This window comes from Protopterus annectens, chromosome 6.part1 (genome assembly GCF_019279795.1).
Source record: "Protopterus annectens isolate FY-2018-M chromosome 6.part1, PAN1.0, whole genome shotgun sequence".
Taxonomy (NCBI): Eukaryota; Metazoa; Chordata; order Ceratodontiformes; family Protopteridae; genus Protopterus; species Protopterus annectens.
The window spans coordinates 528749896-528774513 of NC_056738.1; the positions used below are offsets into that span (position 1 = coordinate 528749896).

At 42.7% G+C, this 24618-nt stretch overlaps 1 protein-coding gene across 1 annotated transcript in view; it reads right to left on the bottom strand.

Annotated features, from left to right (window-relative positions):
- Positions 1-2044, bottom strand: part of CCS (copper chaperone for superoxide dismutase) — a 593635-nt gene extending 591591 nt beyond the window's left edge. The window contains exon 1 of the mRNA XM_044075992.1: positions 1640-2044. Coding sequence (XP_043931927.1) covers positions 1640-1672 — 33 coding nt within the window. The 5' untranslated portion in view covers positions 1673-2044. The remainder of the gene's footprint in view (positions 1-1639) is intronic.
- Positions 2045-24618: the final 22574 nt, after the last annotated feature.

Consider the following 24618-nt stretch of genomic DNA (forward strand, 5'->3'; position numbering starts at 1 on the left):
GTGACTACAGTGTCTTGCATACAGAGAGACATAAAGTCATAAAATATCAGGATTTGCAGGCAGAAACGAGAATAATGTGGAAGAAAGATACTCGGTTCCAACAGTAGTAGGAGCAACAGGTCTTTTTATAAAAAAAAGAGTCTACAATTGTATTTAGATATGCTACCAATATATGTAACTCCGTACGAATTGCAGGAGTCATTACTGGGCACATTGCTGATGCTGCGAAGAGCACTATTGGCCGACATCAAAGAGTGAAACAATACTAATTTTGTAATCTTTAATCATGCTTTGACTTAGGAATGGGGTCAATTCCCGTCATGGCATTAGAAACCCAAAAGACTTGGAGAAATTATAAGCATGATTTTCCACGTTTGTTGAGGCTGCAACTAATAGCAGGAGGATGAAGAAATTATACAACTTTTTTTTTTACTTTTCAGGGCTTAATGTGCCAAGGAATTGCTGTTACTGACAAAAGTCTTGATAATTTTTCTTTGCATACTGGATACATTTCCATGAGTTCCCCTGTACAAGGTAACGTGCCTTATGTGCCACGAACGGTAGAAAAAATACTGAATTTGTTGACAGTTAAGTACGTTAAAGCCCCCACCATAACCTCTCAGTTCAGAGCATCCGCTTTGTTTTGCCACAACTTTTTAAGTTACCCATATCCATATATTACAAGAAAGCACATTAATTTTCTAATTCAGTAAATAGTTATACATATAATCTTTTTATTCTCTGCCTTTGGTTTTCAGAAGATAAAACACCGCTTGGCTTGACTTATCATAGATTAGTACTAAGCTAATTGCCTGTCTGGCCAATTATTGCATGTGAGAACTGAACCCTGCAACTCCTGTCTATAAAAGTAAATACCTTAACCATTATGCCAAACTGCCTCTTTTCGGAAACTATAACCGATATCCCCTACTGCTGATTACAAGGTATCTACATTTCCTGTTGAAAACATATTTCATCGTATTAGCAGCTAATATTAATAAGAATGCTTGATAAAATGTTTAACAAAATTGAAAGCTACTACTGAACTATGGACCTTCATAGTTTCATAAGGTGTGTTCTAGGCTAATGGCCCTGGAGCCTTTACAAGCCTAGCCCATAGAAGTGCCCTGACGTTATTACTTATACGTACTGCACTTGATCTTAAAACTTTTGCAATATATTCATTCTGGCGTAATGTTACTATACAATTTCTAAGTTTTAGAAAGCACCATTAATAAATAAAAGTCTGACAATATACTAGTCCAGTTTCTCAAACTGCAAACCAAAATGCCCAACTAACGGTTTTATAACCTGGTGATCCGCCATGAAATACAGCATTTATGTCATAATTAGAATATCTTGACGAACACTAGCAACAATATGAAATCAGCTGTGGAGTACACACACAGTTTAGCAAAAGTGGTAGAATATGTGACTGTGTAATAAAGACAGAACAAGTATGGCTAGTTTGCATGTTTTTGCTAATTTTTATAGCTACAGCAAATTATTTTATTCTAGCAGTCAAAACTACACAGAGTTTCAAAACTCGATAAAAATCTACGCAATACTGTTTTTAATTCATAAAGAAAAACACCACAGACACTGGTGCTTATAATAAACGACGAGAACTATAGCATACCAGATTAGGCAGAGTACTCTGCTGCCCTGCCATTTCTCTTCAACACAGTCGTTTCAAACAAATGCACTTTTGTCTCAACAGTTCTTTTCCGGTACCCGACACTTGCTGTACGTCACCAACCGCCGTACAATAAGTAAGTACATAATCTGCCTGAGTAGGAAATAAACCCGGAAGAAAACAACTTGCGGTCACTTTATTCATGGGTTTCACTTTACTGTTAAAAATTGTCGCACCTAAACTGGCCTGTCTTTAAATCTTTGCAGGCAGGGTGAATGCAATTTTGCCACTCGATCACTTTATTCAGGGGTTTCACTTTATTGTTAAAAGTTGTCGCACTTAACTGGCCTGTCTTTAAATCTTTGTAGGCGGGGTGAATGCAATGTTGCCGCTCGGTGATGATTACCACTGTGGCCATATTTTTGTTTGTGACTTAGACTTAGGGTTGCCACCTTCATCGTTCCATTTCCTGACAGATAAGCCACATCCCCTGAGGAATGAAAACACACCTCTTGCCACAGGGTAGACCCATCCCTTTTAGCAAACCACACCCAGAAGCACCAGTTTTTAAAATGCCATACACATTGATTACCTGAGTAGACTTAGACAATGTCCTTACATTTACTGCTGTAGTATTTGTAAAATTCCGGATTCCCTGTCATCCGGCCAGTATACCAGAGACTTCCTGTTGCATTTAAAGGCATGCCTGAAATCAACTCAAACACTCCTTGTGTACCGTAGGGTATAAAGGTGACGTTCAAGCTTACCATAAACAGAACTTCTTTGCTGCAAGTCTGAATGTGTCTTTTCACTGTCAGTCTGTTTACTTGTGTCCATTTTGCCATTTGAACACATTTTCTTTCTCCAGTGATTACCTAACCTACGCCTGTTTGCAGTGCAGATAAGTGCCCCTTTGTTTTTTTGTTTGTTTTTTTGTGCTCCTTGGGGGTTAATGTCATCTAGGAAGGGTAAATGCCAGTGTGGGAGACAGATTCCCTATAAAGACCACCACAATAAGTCTTTTTTGTCTAGGAGCATGTCATGACCATACGTCTTGTTCTATTTGCCAGGCGTTCGTTCTGAAAACCCTTCACAGTAGACTTTCTTCCCTTTCCTTTTATCTTGAGAACCAGCATCTTAAGCTTCTTGCTAAAGATAAAATGGATGGAATCTCCTGCCCTGAGGGTCAGGCGTTAGGGAAGAAGGTGAAAAAGGTGCGACCAGAATCTTCTGCTGTCCAGCCTCTGTCAGGTGTTTCTCCTGAGGTTGTTACAAACCTGGAGGCTCACCAGGCTGTGTTGTTGGATCCCTATACCACGACTGTGTTGGAGGCCGGTGAGGTTCCAATCGGCAGCACATCCAATGAGGCTTTGCAGGCATTCATCTTGGATGTTCAGGAGGAACCACAGCTGATTTTTTTTTCCGAGGGGCTTAGGGGAGTTCCTCAAATTTTAGTTGTGGAAGAAGTTCCTACTACGGTTCTCGACTGCCGTCCTGGGTCTGAGTCTTCTCAGTTTTATGGAGGGGGACATTCCCTTAAAAAAGAAACAAAAACTTAAACATGTTCCTTCTGCTCCCAGGGATCCTCAAAGTGAATGACAGGCTTTCACTCTGGCTATTTTCTGCTTTACTGTCTTTAAAGCCTCCTTAAGGGGTTTTAGTTCCTCCTCCTCCTTGGTCCTCTATTCCCCTTAAAATGCCTAGAAAACAGGATCCTTCTGAGACTGAGTCAGATTCTGATGATGAATCCCTGACTTATTCTACTCAAATTCCTTCTCCTTTGGACTATAGGTCAGAGGAGGAGGAATCTATTAGTCCTGATGCTCCTTTTGAGGAATTTCCTTTGGGGATACACTCTCTAGGATGATGCATTTTTTTAAGTGGGATTGTGTTGAGGTCCCTGATATCCATAGGAGGTACTATGAGTTGCTACAATTGGAGTCTCCTAAAACTGTGGCTATTCCACCTGTTTTGGCTGCTTTGCTGGATGTTTCTTCTAATGACTCTCATGCTCCTAATTTTTTACTCCCTGCTCCCAAGAAGCCTGACCGGTTTTATAGGGTGCCTGAGGATTGTTTCTTTTTTTATAAATGTCCTGCTTTTGACCCTTTTGTGGTGTCTGTAGCCTCTGATAAACAGTCTCAATTGCTTCCTTTGCCCACATTATTGCCTTCTGAAAACGATAGCAGAACTATAATGGCTGGCTAAGAAGGTTTACACTTCTGCTACCCTAGGTTATAGATCTATTAATTATCAGACCCATATGTCTAAGTATGTGTTGGCTCTTCTTTCTCCGGCCTGCCAACTTATTTCTGATTTTCCTGAGTCTGAGAGTAAAACTTCTGTTCTTTCCTTGCTAGGGATTTCCTCTCAAGTCATTCATCATTCTATTAAATGTGGTTATGATGTGGTGGATGCCTCTTCTAGGGCAGCTGTTTTTGGTTCAGTGATGAGGAGGATTCTTGGCTTAGGCTCCAGCCTCTAACTGATGATATGAAAGCTAAGGTGATGGATGCTCCCCAGGATTCTAAACTTTTGTTTGGGGAAGCTGCTGCTGGATTGTTTAAGTCACTTCAGGATAATGGTAAGGCTTTGCAAGAGTTTAAACATCTTTTTGTGTGCCTACATTGCAGAGGAACTATCCCACTAAGCCTGCCCTTCTTCATAGATATTCACACCCTTCTACTAAAGGCAAGAAGAGTGGCAAACAGTTCCTCCTGCTAAGGCTACTTATTTTTCAGGGTTTCTGAAGCCTTCCTTTCCAGACAAACCAGGTGCTGTGTGACTATCCATCTCCTCCCAGCCATATTCCCCTTTCTTTTTGCCTTTCTTTTTCTCTTCCTGCTTGGCTTCAGGTTGTAGATCAGTGTGTGTGATATACCTTTAAGAGGCTTTCCAGCGAGTCAGCACATGCATATAAGTACTGAGCACATGCAAGTAAGAGTGCCATTTTGAGTGAGTAGCCAGAGTGAGAGCATGCAAGTATGTAGTCAGTCAGTTAGTTAGATAGTTTGTTTAAGTTTAATGTTCCTGCCATCCATCCTGATGTATTTGTATACAATAAACTACTTAAATGAATACTCAAGCCTCAATGTCTTCTTAAAGCACATAAGAAGAGTGACATGGTGTCAGAATAGGATCCAGAGTTAACAACCACAAGGCAACTGGTTAAAGTTGGAGAAATATACAGGACTGGATCATCCCTACTGCTCAAACGACTCACAAAATAGGTCAGAAATGAATTCCAGGTACTAAACTTGCTTAAATGATTTATTTTGTTATAAATATAAAACAAAGCACTCAGAATGTTCAAAACAAATTTCATATTAAACAAAATGTCCGAAACTGTGACATATTGATAAAAATATTCAAAATAATTATGAAAACATTTGAAAAAATATCTGAATCACATAAAATGTACAAAAAAGGAAAAACAACCATATTTTTTCACTATGTGCTACTTTTTCATTTTAACTAAAGCTATTCAAAGTATCTGAAATGTGCAAAGTGTTTGCAAGTGTATGTAGTATTACAGTGCAGTTATTTCACAAAGTAAAGTTACTTCAAAGACTATTTCGCAAAGCACACCCTGGGATTTACTAATCTGCTGTGCAGGACTAAACTAGACCTGCACGCAAGTGGCAGTTTAAGAGGAGGACGACAGCATGCCATGCATAATAATGAAGGCACGCTGCCGGAGCTCCAAATCCTACACTGAGTGTGGATGAGTGCAGGGGGCATGTCTGAGAGCAGAGCTCTCAGAATAAACACGCCCCTGCAAAGTAGAACAGAAGAAAGTGTAAATAAATGAGTGAAACTGCTCATAGGTGTCCGCATATCTCCACCAACAGTCCCCATGTGTTCAACAGCAACAGTACATTGAAATAAAATGAAGAAACCCTTGTATTTATTTTTTTAAAACCCCCGAGTACAGCTAACCGTCGGATTTGCCCATTGCTTAATATATATATATATATATATATATATATATATATATATATATATATATATATGTGTGTAGTGGTTAGAGCATCCGCCTAACGAACAGGCATTTCCAGTTCGAGTCCCACTGCAGCACATATCATTTTCCATGTGAAAATTGTATCTGAACATATATTTACATTTTTATGCCATATAACCTACATAATAACATTTAAATGTGAACTAAAGTACTGCACAAAATGCACATGTGAAGTGTCAGTGTCATAATGAATAAGGCACTAATAAGCAGGTTTAAGTACAAATAAGGAGTAGAAAGCATGTCTAAGTGTGTTTGTGTGGGAATAACCATTGCCTACACAGATTAAACAAAGTAGAAGCTAACTGAGTGTAAGAAACTGTATCCGGAGGTTAGCAATTCTTACCATCACGCAAACCCATGCATACCCACTTACAATTGCTTTAAAGTGCCTTAATCACTCTGGATCCAATGTGCCATGTTCTGCCCAGCAATAAAATAAACTGCCTTTGCAAGGCTCAAACTCAGGATCCTGTACACTATAGTCACAGTAGTTAACCACCAAGCCATCATAGCAATAGATATGCATGAGGTATCAGCAAACTATGTCTCACCACAGGAAAATCAAACCAAACGTGAACTGATTCTATGTACAGTGTGATGTTGGATAACCTGCCACAGAACATAAATATGTGAAATGGAATACTGCAGTAGATTGGAGGTGTTATTGTATAGAGTGCATGCACACATGAATCACGGATACCAGACACATATATAACCTGTAATGAAGAATAAATCATTGCAAATGGCAAACATAGTGCTAATTAACCATTAAGCAATGCTAACAGCAGCACTGCTCAATTAAGTAAGTGTAAGCAATGTGTAGGTGAGCCAATTCAATCTGCCTAGTGGTATACCTCTTTAAGCAGTGCCAACCTCATGTAAGCAGGTCTGCCAATAGCTTAGCCTTTTCAAAACTGGCCAATCATGGGGAAGTGTGGGAAAATGTCTGTATTTAAACCCCACAGCTGGGAATACTACCCATAACTGGTTGCAGCTTCCTACTGCAGGCAGAATGGCTGGTGTGGATGAAGACACTCGATTTACAGCGCAGCGCTGGGGCATCCAGGAGTCAAAAATCATGGTATGGCTCCTGGTAAAACACCATGATCAGAGACTACTGCAGGGCCAGTACCAGGGTTCACAGTATAAAATGGAGGCCTTGGACAATCTCACCTGTGACCTCACCAGTACCATAAGTATCCCCCGGACTGGTGAGCAGGTCAGGCACCACCATGCTGAACTGAAGCGGCAGAGGGGGGATGTACTAGAACAGTGGATCCAGGAGTCTCGGCAGATGCCCAATGCCCCAGGACTGAGTAAGTACTCATTCTACTAAGTAGTAAATAATTGCCTAGCTTGTGTATACTATGGATAGATATAGCTAAATATCACTAAATTTCTCTGACAGCTGCAGGTGAGTGGGCTGTGAACCAGCAAGCCCATGATGCTAGGCTGCAAAGGCTGCATTGCAAGGCAGGTTAGTAATCAGTCTGCATGTACTATCATAACAAATAAATATAAGAGCCTTAGAAAGTGTTGTACCAGTAGAAATAAATGTGTAATAGTCTGTGAATAAATGTATAAACCCTGGAGTGCTTCTGTTTACTCTTCTCCTATATGTTGGTGATCTGTTCCATACTATAAATGGTAATGTATCTTAAGCAGTGTCACCCACACCGTGGTATGCAGATAAAATGGGTATGAAGTCCTGCATAACAATGTTGGAAGTGCCAAGAGGTCAGTTATACTGTACAAGTTAGGGAGACTTAGAGAGAAAACACTTGAGAATACCCTGATAGCACAGTATACTGTGATGTTAGCTATAATATTTTGTCACACACAGAAGAGGTCTGAATCATGGGAGTGCTACTAAGTTATATGTATAATCATACCCCACAACTGTACAGACTGTGATACAATGTTCAGATAGAAAGCTGTATGCATACTTACACCCAACAACAGTACAGAATTTGCTAGAATGTTCAAAATGTAAGTTGTATGCATATTCATACCCCACAACTGTTTCAATCTGTCCAGCATGTCCAGATAAATGGCCCATATCACCAGCTTGGTACCCTATTCCCCTGAAAATCTAGTGGGATGTTCCATGAAATCTAGGCAGCTGTCAACGACATATAACTGATATTCAAACGTGTACATAGTCAGAGAATGTATATGGAAACAAACCTGTCATTCTAGCACCTCACCCAAAGTATATGACAGCAATTCTCAACATATGTTGCATTAACACCTGCAGTCTGTCATGCCTGTATATAAGACACAGGTCACGTATATAATAACTTATAAACATGCCAGTGTACAATATAAGGCCATTGTGTAGTGTAATAATACATGTAAGGGAAAGACCACTGCAGTGACTAAGAATGTTATGAACTACAAGGATATATTAGTTGTTAATGGAAGTCTCTCTCTCACCCCTATCATATGTGCAAAATAACCCAATGACACTCCTCAACTGGTATGTGTACACTCCACACTTTTGTTGGGACATATGTCTTAATGGTGTATAAATATTCACATTTGTTTCTATGCATGTGCCATGTGAAAATACACCCATATGGATGGCCTGTTGCCATCAATGAAACCTGCATTCACCTGTAGTGGCCACTGTTGTTCCATATATGCATGTGTTCTGCTTGCTCTGCAACTGTGTTAAATCTGGTGTGGTTGGTTAATGGGAATACCTATACATGCTGTTATAACTAATCCTAAATACTGTTTACTGTTACTATCCCATATTTGTCATAAACCTGTGACAACATGGCTCGTATGGGAAGACCGGTCCCAGTGAACCCACCAGTCCCACCTCAGCTGGCCATGGCACCGGGCACCAGCACATCTGGGGCCCAGCCTGGGACCTCCTCCTCTGTGGGCCCTGCGCCACCTTTGGGTGGAACCATTGCAGGGGATGGGGCTTGCCCCTCCCCTCGGAGTGGGCGCGGAGGGGAACCTGTCACCTGTTAACAGGTCCGAGCTGTGGTGCATGAGGAGCTCAAGTCTGGAGTATCAAGAGCAGCTATGCCAGCTTGAGGGCCGAGTGGCGCTATTAGAGGATGAGCCTGCCCCTCCTACACAGCCCCCAGCACAGCCACCTTCAGGGCCATGAACATGCAGTGGTGACTGCCCATGGGTGGGGACCTCAGTTCTACTGTTTCCAATTGGGAACTCATGGGCTTGCAACTTCCAAACACCCCTCCCTGTCCAAGGTGTTTACCCTCCACATGTGTCATATACTGGCCCTGTATGTGTCTTGTGTGTCTTGTCTGTTAACCTACCCAACCTACCTCCCCAAATATACCTACTACCCCTCCCCAACATCCCACTGTCACCTGAAAAAAAAAGGGCAATCTGGTCCCACAAAAAAATCACGCCCCACACATAGCTATCCAATTCGCACACGTGTCCACTGGATACATGTAATCTGGTCTAATTGGCATCACAATGAATATATGTCATCCTCACCCCTCTCCCAGGGGTTTGAGGGTCCAAATCTACCTGCAAATATAGTGTATACGCACAGCTGTTGCTATAGAAGAAATGGGCAGCTATGGACCTTTCCTATACCCTTCCTGCACATGCCTAGCTATTTTCCCTACTGTCTTTTCCTCTTTGTGCCCCATTTTTCACCACTGTCCTATCAAGCCCTTTTTCTTTTCTTTGAAAGGAATTAGTGCAGGGGTAAGCGGCAGTAGGCACCATTAAGCAGCGGTAAGCGGGTTTGCGTGGAGGTAAGCTATGCCGACACAGGTTGAGAAATTCGAAGCTAACTGACTGTAAGGAAACATAAGCAGCGTTTGGCAGTGCTTACCATCACACAAACTCGCGCAAACCTGCTTTCAACTGCAAACCCGCTTACAACCCCTTAAAAGTGCCTTAATCACTCTGTAGCCAACGTCCCTTGTTCTGCCCAGCAACAAAATAAACAGCCTCTCCAAGGCTCAAACCCAGGACCCTGCACTCCATACACAAAGTGATTTACCACTAAACCATGGCAGATATACATAACCTGATGTTTTCACAAACATATCATGCAGCACAATCAGTCAACAGTACAAGAAATGTATTATGATCATACCACATAACCTGTTAATGCAAGAAGTCTGGACAAAGTATGCCACACTATGAGTACAAATAGGGATATATGTCAACTAATGCTCTGATACACTTAAAATGTTGCTAGTTACACAGTTATATGTATTAGTACACATATGTAGAAGAAGATGAAGTCTGAAACACAAAAGTGTTGCTGCTAGTTACTGACTTCAATGTTGTGATCATCCATGACAATTGCCAAGTGAATGAGGAACAGGCCAAAATATGAGCTGAACATGCATGGACATATGAACAGATATATATCTGTAAATGTAGGCAGATAGACAGCTATATGTAGATATATATTAATGTATGACTCACAAATAATCATATAACATCAGTTGTATATAGATACAATACATATGTTCATATGTATGTATATATATATATATATATATATATATATATATATATATATACACACACACACACACACACACACACACACACACACACACACACACACACACACACATGTATATATATATATATATATATATATATATATATATATATATATATATATATATATATATATATATATATATATATAGGTACATGCACATATACACACACAAAAGGTATCAGTAGCCATACAGCCATACATATATAGAAGTAGTGTGGAAGTACTGGGTGCAAAGTATATCCCTCAACCACAAGCCCCTCAACTGGCACCTGTGAAATGTGTAGTGTGGCAACCATTCCCACCAATGAGAATACTGACAGACATATACCCACCCACAATTCAAAGGACATGACATGACACACAGGTATGCATACACAGATAACCTTTATTCCTGTACTATACAATAATGTATGCCAGTACTGACACCACATAAGGCTTGAATTATGTAATCAGTCATGAATGCAAGGCCCACACAAAGCAGTAGATGCAAGCAATGTGTATATATACCATACTATGCTGTCCAGGCCAAGGCCTTCAATTAGTACAACAGTAGAAACAGGTTTTGCCTTCAGGATACGTAACAATCAACAATTACAGATGTAGTTCAGCAGCCTCCAATTACACCCTGTAGTCAAGCCCTAGGGGGAAAAGTAGCACTTGTGTTAATGTCACAGTATCTTGTACATAACATTGCTTAACCTAACATCTCGCTATCACACAGAATGACCCTCATCTTAACAGTTATATCCCTGAAAAGGTGCCATAGCCTAGGTTACTGGCATAGAACCCCCCCCATAAAAGGGTTCCTATCAGTTCATCAAAACTTCAGCAGTTTGAACACAATATGTTCTAACTGTGAAGTTCAAAGACTGATTATCGCGAATCCGCGGAACACCGAATTCTTTACCAGGGAAAGAATCTGGTGGGTTGTTTCTGTGGCTTCGCTATATTCAGCACTGTGGAGGAAAGTTACGGGTTGGGTTCAGGTAAGTGTGCGATTGTGCAGACGTTAGGGTTAGGGTGTGGGTTAGGTGAGTTAGGGTTAGGGCATGGGTGAGGTGGGTGTGGGATAGTGACAGACTTTAGGGTTAGGGTGGGATAGGTGAGTTAGAGTTAGGGAGTGTGTGAGGTGGGTTTGCCATAGTGACAGACTTTAGGGTCAAGGTGGGATAGGTGAGTTAGGGTTAGGGCACGGGTCAGGTGAGTGTGCGATAGTGACGGACCTTAGGGTTAGGATTTGGGTTAAGGTAAGTGGATAGATAGTAGTGTATGTAGAGTTTAGTGTAGGGTTAGATGTAGGTTTTAAGTGTATGTGTGTGGATTGCTGTTTTTTTGGTGTGCTTGTGTTGTGTGTGTGTTCCTTGGAACAGCGATTTTTTTCCCTGGGAAGCCTTCGATGTTTTTGCACTTCGAGGTTAGAAGTTCGAACATATGGTGTTTAAACTTCAGCCGTTTCGTCGAAGTGATATAGACCCCCATAAAAGGCTGTACAAGGGCAAGGGACACTGTGCACCACACACTTACCTCTGGAATGTACAAGGGCACGTATGTGTTCTCCAGCTGTTGCCCTCATATATATGGACCTGGCCCAACAGTTGGTGTTGGTGTCCATGACATGACTGAGATGATAGCAGTAATGCTAGCGATAAATAATAATAGGCCATTACCTAACAACCTTTCCTGTATCACAGCAGGACAAAGACTGGCATATATGTGGAGGACTGAAGCAGGAATACAGGGCCATATTTGCATTATTGCTGTTACACACCCTGGAAATTTCTGGTGTTACAGGATTCATTGCAGCATACCCTTATGCAGGGATACGACATTGAAATACAAATGGATGCAGCCATGTATTGATAGCACTCAACAGACAGACTGCCACAGATATATCTGGGACAATACCTGTGTGGTGCACAGACAAAAACTAACAGACAATCCCCCTGGTATCATATGGATAGGCCCACAGTAGTGAACTGTGCAGACAGACAACATTCCATGAAAAAGCACCATGTACACAGAAACCCTGTAAGAATAGCAATATACATTGCACACAACAACATTACTCACACTGTCTGTACATCTGGAACCTTACCCAAATGTGGATTTGACCTATGTGTGCAGGTTCTGTTGTAAGAGGTATTGCTACCTGCTGTCCGTAACACTGATGTCCACACACAGCAAGGATGTCATCCATACTGTAAAGGTGAAGGGACAACGCCCACAGAAGGCAGCACTTTATAGTACAGGGTTGCCCTGACAGTGGTTATCTGAGTACTACACAGCAGGCTGCATGCAATTAACAACTGGTGGATACTGACTGGTGCAGAGGCCACCACCTAATCATGTGCAATACCAACAAAAGCATGCTGCAATCTATTCATACCAGCTCATTCACTCTACTGGAGAGACTGAGAGAGAGAGAGAAAGAGAGGGAAAAAAATAAACCTTCAAAAAAGTCCACAAAGCTCAGGGTTGTGTTACAGCAGAAACAACATAACAGGTATGTGAAACAGATATGCATTTACTAGCATGTAGTATATGAAGTAGAATAACAGGATGTATACTGTGAAAGGATGTATATGTGCAATTGGTACTTGTTCCTGTAATGATGTTGTGCTCAACAACTGCACTGGACAGTAGTGTCAGTCTCTGTGGGCAGTGGGACATACCTGACAAATGTGCAGACCAGCAGTGAATGGCAAAGATGTGACCCATGATATCTGTGTTCTGTAAATTACTGTGGCCAACGACTGGTGGGGGCATTAATACTGCCATGATAGACACATGGGTGAGAGACCACACCACCTGTCGGACAGTCATGTTAAAGTGTAGCATAGCATGCCCAACTGCCATAGCAGTATAATATGCTTATTTAATGTTTGTCACCATATATACCCCCCTAATGTTAGTCTGTGTTCACATGTGACACCTGTCTGTGTTGCAGCAAGGCCGAACAGTTCAGCTGTGAAGTAAAGAGGGTAAATGAGTGTGGTCCAGATGTTTGTATGCACCCCACATACAGATACATATATGTGTGATACATATTCACAGCTGTGTATGTGTACAGAACCTTGGACAGTTATACATTCATATAGGTATATAAACAACACAAAATGATATCTACACATATATGCACATATGTATTTATACATTTATATATATATATATATATATATATATATATATATATACAAACAGATATATATATATAGATATATATATATATATATATATATGTATATATGTGTGTGTGTGTGTGTCTACACACACACACACACACATATATATATATATATATATATATATATATATATATATGTGTCAATACATTTCCCCTGCCATGATGTGTGAGAGAACATCACACATCAATTCACAACATACCTACACACCAGTACATGGCTGCAAGATGGGGTGTGGAGTGTGGTGTGTAAGAGATGGTGGGATATATATATGTTGGTGAAGGGTATTAGGCACATATTGGTATGTAGGTCTGGTTGGGTGACAAACAAGACAGCATACAGGGCTGGTATATGACACATGTGGTGGTTCAACACCGTGGACGGGTAGTTACATTTAGAATGTGGAGGCCAATGAGCCCCCACATGGGAACAAAGGGAACATGGTGCCCACCCATGGACAGTCACAACAGTATCTACATGGACATAAAGGTGCCTGGGCTATGTGCTGGGCAGGAGGGACATGCATGTCGAACCTTGTGTATGGATACTGTATGCCTCCAGGTGATGTAGCACATACCCCATGTCTCTGTGGTGCTCCCTATGCACAATACCCGTGACCTAACTGGGTGACAGACACATGTCTGTGTGCACTCCATGATGGGGACACCATCCCCTGATGTGGCTCTACATAAAGGTAGTGATGAAACAGTAGATAATGAGGGTCCATGGTGGGTCACAGATGTAATGTGGACTGGTAACATGTGCACATTAGGATGGAGTGGTGTTCCTGCTGGCAATTAACTGTCATGGAGCATATGTGGGCTGTAATAGTCCACACAATCCCAGAATATGTCCAAAAGTATGCATAGATATCCCCAATGCCACAGAATGGCAGATGTGTAGCAATCATATAGCAGGCCTACCACATGCATATGTGGAAACATAGTAGCAGTGACATTGGCATGCAGGTGAAATACCCTGTAACAGCCCTGCAACTCTAGTGTCCCCACAGGGAGCATGTCGACAACCACATAGCAGAAAGTGTTGTACAATACAGTATATGGCCCAATGGTACACATGCTGGACACATACCACTAGCGTAGTGTGAACATTATATTGGAGCTGATATGGTCGTGGGAGACTGATATGTGTATTATATGATGGTAAACTTGACATATGAGTTGCACAGACATTATGCCTTTCAGGGAGTATATCACACTCGAGGAGCCCCGCCTACAGTGCAGCTGAGGAGATGATTATCATCACCAGCATCATCCACAACTATCAGCTGTTGTTCTCACGGTCCCAGCAGGAGTGAACAGCCATGTGGACTGATGTGGTCTGCAGGGTGAATGAGTTGGGGATGCATAGCCATAATTATGAGCAGGTCCGCCACCATTGTAGTGACCTGTTCCAGCAAGTACATTGTCATGCCACTGCCATGCGGCTGTCCACCTTGTAACAGGGGAGCCATAACATCCATCCTTCCCTCACCAGAGTGGAGGAGCTGCTCATCAGCCTGGTAGCACCTGCCCGCCCGCAAGAGCTCCAGACTTATACAGTCATGGAGGTGGGTGCTACTCACACACCACACATTGAGCATGCAGGTAAGGTTCCAGGGCATATCAGTAGACTACTGTAGTGTATGCATCTGTACAGATAGACCATGCGTATGTGAGATGTGGGGTATGTTGCTGTGTAGTACCGGTAAGCAGTAATGCATAAACTGTAGTACTGTGGACTTCAGCTGTTGTTGTACTGTAATATTGCAGCCATCCTGTAGCAATGCCACAGCTGTGGCCACTGACATCAACTCTATCCCATCTCAGTGTAGATACTTCTGGGATACCAGCAAGGCAGTGCCGGATGCCGGTGAGTATGGTTTAAGGTTATGCTTGGCAATACACTGTGCATGTCATAGCTAAGGTGTAGCCCATGTACACATCTAACACACCTACCCATAATGCATGCTGTACATGTGCACCAACACAGCACACACCTCACTAATGGGATTACCAGCCTCAAAAACATGCAATACACAGTCCATCTCAGACAACTGTGGCTACACTCCAATGCACATTGCCCAGGCACAGCTGACATCTGCCCAACATACACAGCTATGTCATACACAGAGCAGTTGAACATGCTACATATAATGACATCCCACTCCATCTACTAACACATGCACCTTAACTCATCAACACATTACACAGAACATACTGGAGGGATAGAGCCCTGTCCTGGGGAGTCCCCACACTCTGGAATGACTACCCATACATGTCAGGCAATGCAACTTATTGGCCCTCTTTACAGAAACACTTGGCATTTGGCTGGGGAATGGGGAATACACCCTGGATAGCATGTCTGTGCCACAGCCTGACAGGGGCACAGGGGAATAACATTAGTGGGTGGTGAATGGCTGGGAACCCCTGTGGCTAGGCTTATGTAGGCCTTACAACCAATAGATCAGTACTCACCTATGAACCTATGTATACCACAGGCAACATCAGCCAGGACCCAATCATGGTCAATAATGGTCTCTACACTCACCATAGGTACATTACATTGTGTCTGTGGTCGGTCTAATGGTAGTCTACCACTCATACATGCACCACTGATGATGACATATGTAAATACACATCAAGCATTCACCGAACACATGTCCACATGTGATCCATGAGCACACAGAGGCTGTGAGCAGCAGTGGAAACACAACTACCACACAGAGACACATCCTGCAATGGTGTGTACACCCATGAGGTATGATGCACAGTACATGCCAGGATGCTGAACAGATACACAGCAATGCTGTAGACATGGGTGCAGTGAGTTCCAGGGGGAGGGCCATCACCTACAAACAGAAGCCATGCATCACAGCTATGTATAATGTTGGTAACGGGGATTGACTACAGTTGCACTGCATGCTGTTGAGCCCCACATGTCCTGCATGCTGACATGTGTAATTACAGGTGTGTGTGATACTGTACTGCACCATTGCCTGCTATTGTGTGTGTTATGGGGTTGTGGAAGCTGTCTGGTGTAGTGTATGGGTTGCCATGTATGTCGACTGCATGTGTGTATGTCTGTGTGGCCATGTCTGCACACACACACATGTGTGTGTGTGTGTGTGTGTGTGTGTGTGTGTGTGTGTGTGTATGTACTGCTTAGAGGTGTTGTACAGGTCTTACAGTCTGTTCCCTGTTTTCCCCTCACAGGTGGCGAGGTGGGGCTGGGTCCTCCCCGCAGGGAATTTGATGTCACTGATACAGACAATGACCATGAAGATAGGTGTGTTGTGGCACAGGAAGGGTCATCAGGGGCTGCTTCTGGGCTACCAATTGACAACTCACACGTATCTACACCATCAACGCACACAGTCACACTGCCTCTACACACCTCATCACTGTTGGCCATAGCTGAGGGACAGCCTATGGTTGGCATTGGCCAGGACAGTGTGGTATCTATGGCATGTGTGTCAGGACACAGCAGCCATAGCCAGATGTCTGGTGGGGTATCACATAGGCAGATGTGTAGGGGTGCTTGTAGGAGCACTGCTGGTCATCATGCCCCTGACAGATGTGCCATATCTATTTCAATCACACACACGTTCCAAACTGTCATGGAGGCACAGGCACAAATGGAACGGTACACCAGGCAGGGTCTAAGGGAGCTGAGGGCTCATCACACCTCTTTAACTGACAGCATCCATGACCTAGCAGGTGCCATCCATAATTACACCGAGGTCATGGATAGACGGTGGGGTGGGGCATTGGATCTCATCCACAATGTCATGTCCATGCATTAGGACAGGGCAGGGTGGTTGTGATGGCCATGTAGACATATTCCAGCAACACCAGCAGCTGGAGGTCACCATGGATGCCCAACCAATCACAGCCGCCCCCGTAGTGGCAGTACCAGCCCCAGCACTGTGGGGGGGGGCTGTCCACAGACCATCATAGCAGACCACGTGCACATGGCCAGTCCCAGGAGGGACCTGGATCCAGTGGATATCTGTCAAACTCGGGGGACAGTACTCAGTCTGGCTCTGTACCTGATACTGCCTGTAGCATCCCTGCCAGGCACAGGTCCCATGTCCATGGCCAGAGACGGTGAACTGCAAACCCTGCCAGGTACAGTCTGCAGCTGTCCCACAATTCCCTGTATAGGGCAGCCACATGGAGGAACTGTGCACATGCAGACACACACACATTAACAATGAACCTAAGGCAACCACATACCTGCACACATGACATCACCAGTGGCCCATAACAATACTCAGCCCCCTCACACACACACACACACACACACACACACACACACACACACACACACACTCACACACACACACACACACACACACATGTTGTCAATTGTATGGCTTAGCCTAGGCCTCTGACAAACCAACAACACACCCTGTGCATATGATGATACCTGTGCCACTCCCTGACATCCGTAACAACGATGCAGGGACAGGCTAACATGGTTCTGATGCACAGGTTGACTGTACAACAGTGTAGCAACCACAGGGAGGGTGGCCTAATGGGTAAGGTGTTTGCCTTACAAACACAAGGTGCAGGGTTTGAGTCTCCCAAGGGATAATTGGCTTGGCTTAAAATGGCTCGCAAGGGCAGTTAGCTTAGTACTAACCTATGAACCTATGAACCTATGAGCAATGGAATGATGTGTAACATGTTGTCAGCAGTAAAGTGAAATGCTAATATCTTGGAAGGTGTAGATGTGCAGCCATGATGCATCATAGCTGTAATTAACAATGTTGTATTGTTGTCACCAGTATCTGTTCTGATTGTGTTGTGTTTGTCCATGTGCCACATGGCTGATGGGTGTAGTGGTGTCAGCAGGCCTTCTACAGTGGACACCAGTAAGTGTAGTGGGTGGTACACATACCATGGCTGTGTACAACATACAGTGCCTTTGGTTTGGATGCAGTACAGGTACAGGACTGTACACATGGAGGTATGTCCCCATGCAGGTAACACATCTGTTGCACATGTAATCCCACCAAGACAGGATAGGCACAACCACACAGTGCTATGTATGCAGTCTGCAATGTGGATAACATTGAACATGCTAATAGCAGGGTGTATGTCCTTCTCCCCACTCTACTGCGATCCTCACCTAAGTAACATGCATGTGCCAGTGCTGGTGGCATAGCCCTACCCTTAGGAGGGTGTGAGGTGCTCATCTACTGTGAATGGTGTAAACAACAACTAACAACCTGATTACATACACTGTACAGTATTACAGACAGCTATGTGGGGGGATAGACGCAACAGTAACTGCAATAATGGCAGTCGTGTCCACAACAGCCATGCCCAGTGAGTTACAGCAACCCCAGTAGTGCTGCACACTTTAACAGTGTGGATGAGGGCATTGACACATCTATGACCTGTGAAGGACTGTATGTCCACGGGATGGCACCTGTGGTATGTTGGCATAAGCCAAGCAGTCCTGGTGGAAACATATTCTGTGAACGGAAGTAGATCCCAAAACAACTACACACATTCCTACAAGCGGGATGGTGTACAAAAGCCTGCTATGATCTACATAGGCATTGTGCACCTCCTAACCCTCATCTACACCTGTCATGATTGGCCTAAGGAGGTATACCAGGTTCAGATTGTATTCTCTGCCTTTGACAAGTCCAACATTGGCGGGGTCCCATGTGTTGAGATTACCAGTGACATTGGCCATTGGTTCACTGTTGATATGTTCCATGTCCTTGCAGACCAAGCCTACTGTGTGGTAGTTCCCAGTTGACAAGGTGGGTTTGTGGATGTTCTTGCCAACATTGGTGAATCCATTGTCAGGTGTAGGGCTATTGGATAGTATGAGGGTTCCCAGCTACTTACTGCACCTGCCCAGGGGGTTCCCCCAAGCATGACACGTCACTTGAATATACTGCATGATATGTTAGTAATGCCAGCCTTATATCCTACAGGTGGGATGGAGTACTGTTAACATGTACTGCCCTTGTCTTGTAGGGTCCTGCTTATGGGATCTGCTAAGGTTAGTACTGTATTGCAGGCCAGATGCATTTGGCTGGGGGGGATACCTATCCGTGCCAGATGTATGTTGTTTGGGTCTCTCAAACCCATCAATGGTGCACATGGACATATATGTTGTGGTTACATTACCAGTTCCATCTACAGATGTTTGTCCATATATACCTATATTGATATATATGTGTTCACCTTTGACAGGGGCACAATCATTCCTTTGAATGGCCCTTTCTGCAAACCGAAAGGACTATCCTATCATTTCTTACTGCACCACAGTTAAGAAAACTGCAGTTCTAAAGGCACCTTCGCTGACTCTCGAACTGCAAGTTGGAATACATATTGTAATGGCGGGGGCATGACTCCCTGAACCCCCTTCTGGGGGGCTGGGCCCCCCACAACCCACCTACTGTGATATACAAACTCCTAGTGTGCACTACAGTGGGTATAGGCAATTATTCCCCATCCCCATTATAGTGGCATCCGCAACCAAATTGCCTAATCTGCAATGAGAAAATGCATAGTGACATTCGCTCATTGCACATTTGATGCATGTATTGCAAGATTGTGCAATGTTGAGAACATACTTTTGGCCTTCCAGCTTCTGGACACATGGATTTCTCCCTTTGAAAGGTGAGCCATATATATGCTGATATATATGCATTCCTATTGCTGTATATATGTGGACATGTGGATATATACATATAAATCTATGGATGTATGCGTATCTATGTATATATATATATATATATATATATATATATATATATATATATATATATATATATATATATATATATATATATATATATATATATATATATATATTTGCGAACAAACAAGCAAGCTGAAGAGCAGGAGTCACAATTTGTATAAAATCCACCGAGTTTATTCTACAAATGGTTCAATGGTACAATAAACTCAGTGGATTTTATACAAATTGTGACTCCTGCTCTTCAGCTTGCTTGTTTGTTTGCAATTTTACTTGCTCTGGTGACTCTTTTGTTGTTTGGATATATATATATATATATATATATGTGTGTGTGTGTGTGTGTGTGTGTGTGTGTGTGTGTGTGTGTGTGTGTGTCTATATATATATATATATATATATATATATATATATATATATATATATATATATATATATATATATATATATATATATATATATATATATATATATACCTATATCTACATATATAGATATGTTACATCCATTTAAAGATGACTATATATATATATACATACACAAATACATCTACATGGCGGAATACGTTCCCTGTAATGTTGTATACCTGGGTGGATGATATGTATGTGAAAACATCATGATTATGCATATCTGCAATGGCTTAGTGGTAAATCACTTTGTGTATTATGTGCAGGGTCCTGGTTACGAGCCTTGCAGGAGCTGTTTATTTTGTTGCTGGCCAGAACACACAAATCTGTTTACAACTGCTTTAAGCTGCCTTAATCACTCTCTATCCAACAGGCTGTGTTCTGGCCAGCAACAAATTAAACAGCTCTTGCAAGGCTCAAACCAAGGACCCTGCACACCCTAGACAAACCAATGTACCACTAAGCCATGACAGGTACACAGATATTCAATGTTTCAGAAACATATCAGCCACTCCTGTCATGCAACAGTACAGATAATCTATACCAACATCTAGATGTCTGCGTGTGTAACTATAATGCAACCTTAACAGATACAACATACCCATATATGTATAGATACACATATATTCAAATATATATGTTGTTTTACTAACTCTATATACATATATATCACTATCTATGCACATATACCTACATATCTGTTAGCAGATAAATATATCTATATAGGTATATATGGCCATACATCTGTAGATAGCAATTGCAGATTAACAAATACACCTATGTCCACATGCACCATTAATGGGGTTGAAAGACCCCACACACTATACATCTTGTATGAATAAGTATCCCCCCACAGCCAAACACATGCGCCTTGCAATGCACTACCAAGTACAGTCTGCCTCCCACAGGACATGTAATATGTGGAAGCCATCAGCGTCCCCAGGATACAGATACACATACAAATATATGCAGATATATATATATATATATATATATATATATATATATATATATATATATATATGTATATATATATATATATATATATATATATATATATATATACATGTGACTACACATATGCACGCAGATACATGTACAGTAAGATACATATGTAGGAGGTGCACACAATATGGAACAGCCACTATGCCTACAGTTAACACCTGAACAACTGGACACTGTACAGGCTACACATACTAATGTCAATCATTGCCTGCAACACATACCCATAGAACGGTCATAGGAAAGACACCACACACAGGTTTGCAGAAATGGGAATCCTTTAATTGTGTACCATAACAGTCCTATATGCCATATCATATAGTTGTTCAAATACTGACAACCATATAAATGGAGTACTGCAAGTGTGAAACAGTTACACTTATACAGTAGTCTGGAAAGGTTCACAACTGTTGCAGTCCAAGCCAAGCCCTTCAGAATGTACAATAGTGCTGACAGACTGGGCCACAGGGTACCACACAATCAACAGTATGTACTGCAGGTGTGTAGTTCAGCAGCCTCTATCTACACTCTGTACAAACTCCGTAGGAGGTAAAGATGTTTTGTGATCAAATGGGTTGTACCCAGAACATAACAAGGCATAATGCACAGAACAGTCTGTACGGCAGGAGGCAGTAGGTTTGCAGTACCCCAGGTAATGTAAGTAATGTCAATATAGGTGGAGTATACGGTACTGTACATCCACATACCTTGTGGCAGCTCACCCTTGATACCCCCACATTTGTAACAGCCTAGGTCATTTATGGTGCTCCCCACCTGGACTCAATAATACAAGACCATATACCACTGCTACATATACTGGCCTCTGCAGTGCATAAGGGCACACATGTGTTGTGTAGGTGATGCCCACACATATATGGACCCAGCCCTACTGTATGTGTGGGGGATACAACAGCAGTGGACTAATGGCAGCAATGGCAGTGTGATATACTCACAACCCACTACAGAACAACCCCCCAACAGCATGACATATGTACACAACTTGGTATGTAGATGGGGGACAGAGGCTGGAACACAGGCATATATGTGGAACACTGTTGCCATACACTAAGCAAGGTGCTGGTGTTACAGGATAGTCTGCAACATACCCTTAGTCATGGAATTGAGGTTAGATATAGACATGGCTGTAGCCATGTACTGATAGCACACAATACACTGCCAGTGTAATATCTGACACAGGACCTGTGTGGTGGACAGACAACACATGATAGGCACACATCTGCCCAGCAAGAGATTAGGCCCACAGTAGTGAGCTATGAAGACAGACTGCATTCCAAGGTACACTAGTATGTATACACACACACACACACACACACACACACACACACACACACACACACACACACACACACACACACACACACACACCCTGTAACACCAGTACTATGCAAAGCATTACACAACTTTACCCACAGTCTGTATGTAGTTCCTGAACCTTCTTCAAATATGTTTCCACTCTGAGTGTGCAGGTTCTCCTGTAAGAGGTATTGCTACCTGCTGCTTGTATCACTGATGCCCACACACACAGGATGGATGTCCATCACACAGGAAATGTAAAGGGACCACGGCCACATGCTGTAGGGATTTATAGTGGGTGGTTGCCATGACAGTGGTAATTCAATGTAGTACACATGTGTAATTATATATATATATATATGGCTATCTGGATAAGTATATGTACATATATTTCCACCATATGTCCTGGACATGGAGTGTAGCCATACACCAGCCCCTACAGTCCCACAGTAGTAGTGCAAGGGGATGACAGCTATGTATAGCAGGTATATTACTAGACTGCTGCTACTGTCATTGAGATTGTCTTCACAGACATGGTGTGTGTGGATGCTGACATCTGCTTATAACATGAGTGCCATTGGCTACTGACAGACATCCTAAGGAAATCATTGTAAGGTACCGCTGCTAGCATGTAATGTCCCTGTGGAGTGCAGCAGAGATATTGGCCACTATATGTGGAACTTCGGACACACCCTGTACAGTCCAGAGGTATACACATGATCCCTTAGTGCACCACATGTGTACCAGGCCTGACAATATAGATGTAGACAGCCATGTAGATGGGTGTAACACATAACGACTGGTATACATTTGGCACCTTAGATGTTGGATTCACACACTCATGTCTGGCCCGACACATAATGACCGCTGGTACAGGGGTGCCATGGACACATACCACCCACTAGATATTGACATACATCTGTACAGCATCCCATTGCTCTGTCTGACATACATAATGTTTAAGAGAGGCCCAGAAGCAGTACGTCTGGTGAGTATCTGCACATAACATCCCACTGATTAAGTACACTAAGCTGCTAGGCATGTAACAATGCACTGTGCAGGCTATAGGCAGACTGGCTCAACACTGGCCTACATCTCGTATGGGGTAATGCACATGTACCTGCATATGTAGCAGGCTCAACAGCCATGTCACAGTGCAGGGGAAGATACACCTGTGTGACAGTGCATAACCACAACCAATGTGAACACAGCCACAGCCACATATGGTAAGCTAGCATAATACTACAGTATATGGACTATCTGTTCTACACCATCCTCATATGTGCCACTCACAGAATGACCCTACATATACTGGGCTGCTGCACAGTTTGTCATGATGGTTGTCTGTGGTATGGGACATGTGTGTGTGTATGGCCCTACAAACATGTACAGCAAAATGGTACCATACAGTGGGGCAGTATGTAACATCTGAGAGAAGGGGAGCTAGGACAATGACATCTACCACAGTTTGTACACAGGCTGAAGTACATATTAACAATACACACACTGCCGCCATTCACCATCACTGTACAGACCTCAGTACTGTACAATCATCCACAGAATGTCCAGCTTATATCATGAAATATAACCACTACTGTACATGACATATGTAGCTATCTGATATATCACTGGCTTGTTTTCAGATATGATGACAGTATTTATGGTGTACAGCACATATGCACCACTTCATGCACACCATATGTACAAAGGTTGACAGAGGTGTGGCTGATAGCACATACACAGGGCCAGTATAGGCATGTTACTGTGATAACCCCATATAATTTCCATTGTAACAGGGTTTGTTGCAACAT